Source organism: Chaetura pelagica, unplaced genomic scaffold (genome assembly GCF_000747805.2).
Source record: "Chaetura pelagica isolate M959 unplaced genomic scaffold, ChaPel_1.0 scaffold737, whole genome shotgun sequence".
Lineage (NCBI taxonomy): Eukaryota > Metazoa > Chordata > Aves > Apodiformes > Apodidae > Chaetura > Chaetura pelagica.
Genome location: NW_009953813.1, coordinates 1,339,406 through 1,348,468, shown reverse-complemented (window position 1 = coordinate 1,348,468; position 9,063 = coordinate 1,339,406). Strand labels below are relative to the sequence as shown.

Genomic DNA, 9,063 nt, shown 5'->3' with positions numbered 1-9,063 from the left:
AGGAATAGAGACAGCAATCAGAGAATGTGTCTTAGTCACTAGGTCGTGTGGATTGAGTGTTGAGTGGATTTTTCTGGAGAGAAACAATGCCAAGGTCTTCACTACTGTTCCCTGAGTCTGTACAAACTCAAATGTCTCAGCTTCCTGCACTTAGATGTGAAGTTCAGATAATGCTGCATCATATGAAGACACCTATGGTGGTTCTTCTGACTTCCCCAAGGCAGGAGCTGAACCTCCCTGAAGCATGCAGGGACCAGGAAGAAAGCTATCAAATGATTTTGAAAAGCAAATGTCAAATGACTAAGGAAAACAAAAGCACCGATCTATTATTTTGTCTTATTTCAAAGTTGGGAAGGAAAGTGCAGGAAAAGGAAAATCAAACACAGCCTTAGAGTATGCCAGAGACCAAGTTCTGTTCTTAGCTGAGATCCATGAAGCAACCTTCAGCTGTGAGCTCAGCAACTTCTCTCTGAATACTACTTTAGGCTACAGCATAGAGCTACTAAGGAAGGGGGAAACAGGGCTGCCTACCAAGAGCTGCCTTTAATATGTTAGGATCTGGATTTCCACCAGTCCAAAGTTCTCATGAGGGTTTTTCAGTCCTGCTCTGGTATTGATTTCCATTTTTCTGTTAGTGGCCGAAACTGTGGGTATATTGCACAGTCTCCGCTGTACCCTGCTGCTCCACTACCTGCTGCTGTACTGACAAACTCGCTGGGGATAACATGTTATCTTTTCCCTTCCTAATCAGCTGGATGTCATTGAGAAAGCTGGGACAAGGAGAGGTTTTTTTTCCCCAGACACCAGCTTTCCTTGGTAGCAGACAAACCTTGAGCCTTATACTCCTACTTGTACACAGCACTTATATAGCTTTACATTGTCAAAGAGCTGTACTAGCATTAAGTAATTATCTCTCTCCCTAATGGCCATTAATGCTGGCCTTTCACCAACCTCCCCCAGCTCCCTGAGGTTCATATCTAATAAGCAATAAGCTGCTCAAAGGGAGCGGCTGGTTATCTTGCAAGTCTACAGGCTTGGATGTGCAACGAGGGTTCAGAGCAGAGGCCAGGTGCTCTGGAGTATCAGAAAGATGGGGCTGTAGACCAGGTCATGCACTTGGGAGTATCCATTAGAAAGTGATGGAAACAAGTAGGTGATACTGCAATCTTGAAAGGGAGACAGAGGAAAGAAACTTTGGCCCTGCCGAGGATAAGAACTGATTGCTCTATTTATTACCAGAACAGTACTGCAAACTGGAAGAGCAAGGCACTGGCAATAACACGGCAATGTGGGCACGGGGAATTGATCTAGGGAGAGAAAGTTAGAGAGCTAAAAAATGTCAAGTGAAGCTAGACAGCCATGGCAATGGGATAAAGAGGCCACTCTGCAGGTCTATGCAGCATTAAAGTAAGAAGGGGAAAGGGCAACTTTGGTAGCATCCTAGGATTTAAAGGAGCAACAGAAGAGGATTTACTTGCCTTATTTGCTTGAAAGAAAATCCCTCTTCCATTTTGTAAAATGTCTGTGGAGGGAAGATGTTGCAGTGCCACTGTCTGAGGACATTTCACTCCTAGGGGCCTTTAGAAGATGAACCTTCATGATGGCTGGACTCCCCCATCCCTGGCTCCCAAGGGGAACAGAGGGGAGGTGGGATGGGAAGATGGCATGACTTTCGTCTTCTCTCTAAAGACATGATAACTTGATTCTTTACAGAGCCAAGGACATGCCATGTAAACTAGATTTGCAAAAGAAAAAGACAACATCCTCTTATTTTAGCCTGATTTAATAGCATCGTTTTGCTTTAAAGCTTTTGGCAACAGCTGGTCCTGTAAAAGAGGTATGTAGTGGTTGGAATCATATGCAAGTCTATGCTGGTGTAGAACCTATCACAGCCACTACATGTTATGTAAAGGATTTCTCTCACCCTGGACACACTCTGCTTCCTATGGCATCAGTAGCAGAATCCCTCTACTCTCAGCTCTAAATAATTGTCCACATCAGCAAATAAAAGGGTACAGCTGACTGCAGACTGGGAAGTCTTGACTTAGTGTTCACTTACCAAGCAGCTTCAGAGCAGGCTCTCTCCTTGCCTTTCTGCATCTGTTTTCTCATCTGTTAAATGGGAATTTTAATCCTACTCACTTTGCAATGGGAGCAGTATGGCATAGCCAAAGATGATGCCTACAAATGTAAGTCAGCCTTATGTGCTAAGCTAGACACTGGAGTGGTTTTATGTTACAGTTTAATTGATGCCTGTTCTGCTTACAGCTAGCTGGGAAGTGCAAGACTTACTTAACATTCCCTCTCAAAATGTGGCATCTTCTTTTGAGATGCAAAGAACACTTCCTTATCTATGAGCATAGCTGAGCCCTATTTTTTGATCCATTATTTCTGAGAGCTGCTTAGGTTTTTTCCCCCCCCAAGAAATAGTTTGATTGTTATGAATTATTATTAATAATAATTACTATTAATGATCAACAGATTATTTTTTTAGTAAAAGAGATGCCTCACATGACTTACAGGGCTGAGAGGAATGCTCTGGCCATCTCTGGACTCTGAAAATATAAGCTAAGCCAAGACTGTGTTGTCACATTCTTGGCACAGCCATTGACTGGCAGTACTTCACCAGGATGTGTCTAGAGGAGACCAAAGACCTCTGCTTTATTTTATTGGAACTGAGATGGAACTACTGGCTTCTCTGGTTTGCTTTCTGGTCCAGATTTTCACGAGGTGTAAATCAGGGCCCTCCCATTCAAGCAAAACTACTTTAATACTGTTTGTGTAAGCTGGGCACCTGGTTCATAGACTCTGAACTGCTGTAAGACTTTTTCAAAGGGGAGTTAAGAGTGCTCAACGTGTTGTACCACCTGTAATCTCAAATGATCCTGCAAGATTCTAGATATTGCAAATCTAGAGTGCTTTGCAATACATCACAATTTTGAGATTGCTGGAAAACTGAAGAGTTAGTGCTATTTAAAGGAGAACAGAAAAAGCATTAGCACAAAAGAGTTTTTGCAACAATTAATGTTGATGTATATTATGTTTTGTGGAGAGCCTTTCACAAAGGCATCTGAAAGCAACTTGTAAAAGCTGGGAATGCTGGAAAGAGCTAAAATTGCAGCCAGGGTTTCAAAGGAAAAAACAAAGAAAAACACATTTCCATTTCCACTATGAGAGAACATTCTTGGAAGCTCTGAGAAGCAAGCTGAGAACAGGCCAGCCAAGCCATTTCCCAACAGGAGGTGCAGAGCTGCAACAAGCTTTTTATCTTCATGCATCACAGTTCTGAGCACCTCTGCACTTAGGAAAGATGTTTCTGAGACCTTTAAAATCCCTTCTCTTTCATTGTAGGATGAGGCGGTCTTAGTTAGAAAAAGGGCTGGTTTGCAGACCTTGGAGCAACACTGCAAGCCTGGGTCCAGATTCTGCCAGACACCAGAGAAGTCTAACTTGCACCTTCCATGCATAGAGCCTGCTAAGCACCACACCCACTTCGCACCCTATTCAAACACACCTCCCCAGCTCTGTCCCTCTTGCTTCCAAGCACTGCAGTGTGGCTTCATACTGACCCTTCCCCACGCTCATTCTGCTGTAGTCAAGGAAAGAAGCCTGTGGCAGGCTGGGAAAACTGGCAGCTCAGAGGAGAGCTTCTGTTTGTACAAGAAACATTTTCATGCAAGTAAACACCACAATCTCATCATTTTGAATAGCCACATATACGCTGGAAGCCTAGCTACCAGATACCTTCTCCCCTGATGTGTCATAAGACCAGAGAGATTTTTGCCTGTTTGGTTCAGCTGCAGTGCTACAAAGTTATTAGCACTTGTGGGTTTTTTTTGTGTCCATAATGGCACAGGCAGCCTTCCAAGCAGTACCCAAAAAGGACTCTTTCTCATCATCACTAAAACTTTGCACACTTTGCCCTCTGCAGAAATGAGTCCTGGAGACTTGCAGCCGTGCTGCTTCTAGCACCTGCTAGTCTTATCAATTAGTTATTTCTCCACAGATGGTGCTTCTTATGTAGAAAGATAGAACAGAGAAAAACTTGTCCCGCTCAGAGGCATTTGTTTAAAAATCTCTAGAGAATCTGAAGATAAATCCGCCTGCTTTCAAACTGCATGTATCCTGCAAACCTGCTGTATACCTGCTGGATTCACGTGCCCTAGTGAAGGGTAGACCCTGACTGGGAAAGGACCTTTCCCTGGCATGGAATTCCCCAAAAGGACTTTGCTCATGGACTCTTCCATTTCCAAACTCTCCAAAGGGGCTGGCTTTCCTGCCTCCATTAAATGCTGGGCATATCCCTGCCTGTAAGAGCCTGCTCTTTAAAAACAGACCGCCTTTTTGCAGTGTGGTCCTGCAGTCATTTACATATTCAAAGCACTCTTTGAAAAGGCCTGTAGCAGTGCTTTATGAGCACAAAATCTTTCATGCAATTAGGTGATGTGCAGATGCCTGTGCATGGCTTTTAGAAAAGCTTGCTGAAGAGGGACAAACCTCATGCTGTGTTTCTGGTGGGTGCCTCAGAGCACCCAGGACCTGCAAAACTCAGCACAGTACTTTGCTGAACACTGTTTCTTGCCTTGCCTCCTGGATCATCAGACTGTAGTGCTGGAGTACATGCTCTTGGCATTTTGTCATCTGATTTCTTTACAAGCCCATTTTGGGAGGAGAGGACATCATTTATCTTGATACATTTCACTCCCTATCCATCATGTTAACCAGGTGGGGTTGGCGGGTAAGCCCATGGGCGGGCAGGGAGGCAGTGGCCAGCCCAGCTTTTTTGAACAGCTCCATGTTGATGTAGCCACAGGGAAGCCCTGAGTTTGTCCACATCACGGCAGGGCTGACTCCTTCCTCATTACTCAGATTTGTTTGTGCCTTTGCCCTCACCCAGGTTGGAGGACACACTATGCTGCCCATCCGCTGGATGCCTCCAGAGAGCATCATGTACAGGAAGTTCACGACAGAGAGTGACGTCTGGAGCTTTGGGGTGATCCTCTGGGAGATCTTCACGTATGGAAAACAGCCCTGGTTTCAGCTCTCCAACACAGAGGTACGACAGTGCTGAGACACCTCAGCTGAAAACTGTGCTTTTTACTCTCTCTCCTTTCCAGGTTGCTTGGAAAACAGTTTGTACATAGATGGTCCCCTCCTTGGCACTCCTGTGGCTCCATCGTGGCACAAGTGTCGTTATCCCTATTTATGAGCTGGAGAAACTGAGGCATGCAGGAATCAAAGTGCTCTGCTAAAGCCATGTACTCTACTGGCACATCCTCAGTCTCTCCTAAATTCCTGACATTACTCTATAACAGTCACATCCAATAAAATCTTGGGGTGCTGCCAGAACAGAGGACACCTAAATTATTGCTGGAATCCAAGTTATTGCCATGTCCTGCATTCCCTCAGCTCTCCTTTTCCTCACTTTATAGCTGAGGCTCTTATTGAAGTCTTCAGTTTATGAGAAAGTGCTTGAAGCCTGTTATATAGCACCTGGCACATTTTTGTGGGGCTTCTTCCCCTAGGGAAATCTATTACCTGGTTTGCCCCAGTTCATTTAGGGTGGGAACCAAGGAGCTGGTTCATCCTTGTTATTTATTTGAATAGCAAAAATTGCAGCCCATCAGCATAGGGCTGTGCTGTAAAAACGTTGAGGGAAGGCTGGCTAGGATTAACAGAGTGTCAGAACTGAGGTTTGAGGCACATCAGCAGAAATGCATTGGAAGATTTTTGCTCAGAATAGCAGGGGATATTATAGAGGAGGAACAAGATGCATTGAGATAGCAGTGTGTGGGAACCTTGCATATTTTTATCCTACTGTGTATCTAATGGATTTCAGAAATTTCACCTTTTGTAATGAGAAATGTGCATTTTCTGCTTTCTGGATACAGATCCCTTAATTAAGTGAGTTGCAGAGATGGCAAATCCAAGGTGTTGCTTTACAGCTCTAATACATTCGTGTGCTCAATGGGGCCTGACTGTATATCCCAAAGTAGCACACACAGACATCTTAGAGACACAAACAATGGAATCGACAGCTACAGAAGTTATTTGTCATGGTGCTTAATGAGCTGCTCTTGCTTTTCCCTGGGAGGGTAAATACAAACACACACAAATGAGCACATGTAGCTTGTACATGGGTGATAGGCATGCTAGAATGTGACAGCTCAGCTGCCCCCATGCATTCTGCCTCAGTTCCCTTTGCAGGGCAAGAGGACTGAGAATTGTCACCCCTAATCTTGAGGGAGGAGGACTGGATAAAATCTGCATGAATGCATCTGTGTTGGCTTTTCCAACATCCATAGAAAACCTTGATTTTCCTTTTCTGTTGCTGTATCCACTTCTTTCTGTGAGCTGAAGACTTCTACTCCAAACCACACTATCCTGGTGGAAGGAAGCCACATTAGCACTCATCTGGCCTAGTTTTCACCAGTTTGTGGACTGGTGGGCAGGACCTGGGTGGCTGCAGGGGACTGACACATCCACCAGCTCCTGGATGATGAGGCATTAGAGCAAGTCTCAGTATCAGCCTGGCTGCAGCTACAGAGACCTGTGAAGGGGCAGGTTGAATGAGTGTGTGCTGGGCTGCCAGGACTGGCTGAGCACTGTCCTGCTTGGGGGTGGGCATTAGCAAGGCTGAGATGCTTGCTCCTGCCTGTGGCAGCCACATGGCCTCATATCCACACAGCATTTTTAGCAGGTCTGTTTGAGACCTTGCCTGAGCAGAGAGATGAGGCAGGGCACCACCTCAGCTGAAAGCCAGTCCATTAACTTCTGTCTGTGCCCTTCCTTTGTCCTGTAAAGAAAGAGCCCAACATGGGGCTCCTGTGCATGTCCAGGGTATCCTGTCAGAAACTATAACTCACCTCCTCCCACAGGTCACTACTGCTGGCTGCTTTATGGTGATGCAGGCTTCTTTCTCTGCAGGCTCTACCTTCCTCCCCCAGTTATCAGCAGGTCCTAATCTGTCCCCTCTGTATTTATATGCAAACAGCAAAGCGATAAGTATCCATTGAGCTGTGTGGCAGGAATGTTACTATTCATAAATGATAAATTCCAAGCAGCCCTTGCTGGGTGGTTTCCTTCCACACACTGCTTGGGATCTGTGTTTATCTGCAGGGTGGCAGGTCACTTGCAGGCTACGATGCTGGGACTCATCAACTCCAACTAAGGGGGCTGGACAGAAATAGCAGCTCTGACAAACCATAACCCCCTTCCCTTTGCATCCATTCCTCTGGTGAGCACAACACAAGCAGGCACTTAGGGGCATCCTTTCCAATGGCATCCTGCTGAGGAGACTTCAATGCTGTCCAAGACCTCACATTTCTCATTAGCAGCACTGACCTGACCCAAACCAGAGTGTTAGCACTGCTTTTTTTTTTTTTTTGTCCATCACAGATGTTATTTGAGATGAAATTTCATTCTTTCAGCTGCTTTTCTGTGTCAAAAATGAGGCAAATCTGCCCTTGAAGATGGAGGTAGGATAAGAATTCTCTAAACTCTTCCTTTCAGAATTCTCCCGGGCTTTGCAGTGGCAAAGACTCTTGACTTTCAGGGGAGAAAAAAATACTTTCAGCTGTGCAAAATATTACTTTAGTTTGGGGATTTAAAGGCTCTTTTTTCCTTCTTCAGTTAGCAGGAAAAACTGACATAATAAATTAAAACTTCATTTCCTTTTCTTATAAACTCCTGTTTGGAGAGTGCACTGAGGTAGGTAGATGTCAGCTGGGGAAGGTTTTTGGGAACTGCAAAGACAAACATTCCACTGTAAAATTATCATTCACAACAAAGAGGTAAGCCCTGAGGATCTGCAGACCTCTCTGCACCCACTCTTTAAACTGTACCACAACAGCCAACAAGTAGCTGGGATGGCCCATCCTCCAGGAATGGCCCAACTGGTCTTTAGTGCCTCTTTTCTTTCTTTCAGGTCATTGAGTGCATTACCCAAGGCAGAGTGTTGGAAAGGCCTCGAGTCTGCCCCAAGGAGGTTTATGACATCATGTTGGGATGCTGGCAGAGAGAACCTCAGCAAAGGCTCAACATCAAGGAGATCTACAAGATCCTTCATGCTCTGGGCAAGGCCACACCAATCTACCTGGACATCCTTGGCTAGCAGTGGCCACTTGTCAAAAGTCCCTGCTCCTTCCTTCCGTTTTTCCTTCCCTCTACCCCTCCCAAGACCTTTGCCCCTCAGCTCCCAAGCAAACAACTTCATATAAACTCAAGTGCCTGCTACACATACAACACTGAAAAAACCAACAAAACAAAAAGTAAACCAACAAAAATCCCATAAACCAACAACCTGTAAGGCAGTTTGGCTTATATATATATTTATAGATATCTCTCTATATATATAACTTCTACACCAATATGGAAAGAAGCTGCTGTTACAGAATATTATGAGAAAAAAAAAAAAGGGAAAAAAAAAGAAAAAAAAAAAGGAAGAAAAAAGTACCTAAAAATATAATTTAAAAAAAGAAGGAACAAAAGAAAGGAGGGTGCATCTTTCCCCCAAGGAATGAGGCAGTGAATTGTCACCCTGCTGTGAGGGTGGTTTGGGCTGCTGGCTGGGCAGGGCCCTAGAATGTCTATGGCAGCAATGCCATCCCAGGCAGGAGCCCGGGAGGAAAGCCTTGCCCTGATTGTATGATATGCACTGAATGTGTGAGATCAGTCCTCCCTTTCCATCCTTGCCTTCTTCCCTCCTTCCCAGCCTGCAGGTGATGGGCGTAAAGCCAGGGCAGTGCCCCTGGATGAACTCTCTTTTAGCAACTCCTTCCCTTCCTCATCCCTCTCTGCCTTCCTGCCTTTTTCCTCCCTCCAACATTTCAGGACAATTTTTCTAATTTCCTGATTCTTAAATGTATAGACTCAAGGCTCTTGAACACACAGTCAAAGGATTGTGGCACCTACGGGTAAAACACACCCCAGGAACCAGCTGCCCTCCCACAGACACGAGTCGGCCAGACCCAGACCTCCCTCCTGCCCTGCACCAGGGCTGGGAGAGCAGCAGGATGGAAGTGGCTGAGGCAGGGAGTTGGAAGGGGGGGGGGGGGGCAGGGA

At 45.4% G+C, this 9,063-nt stretch overlaps 1 protein-coding gene across 1 annotated transcript in view; it reads left to right on the top strand.

The window, feature by feature from the left end:
• Positions 1 to 8,472, top strand: part of NTRK3 (neurotrophic tyrosine kinase, receptor, type 3) — a 213,549-nt gene extending 205,077 nt beyond the window's left edge. Inside the window, 2 exon segments of the mRNA XM_010001306.1 lie at positions 4,898 to 5,056; positions 7,928 to 8,472. Coding sequence (XP_009999608.1) covers positions 4,898 to 5,056; positions 7,928 to 8,113 — 345 coding nt within the window. The 3' untranslated portion in view covers positions 8,114 to 8,472.
• Positions 8,473 to 9,063: the final 591 nt, after the last annotated feature.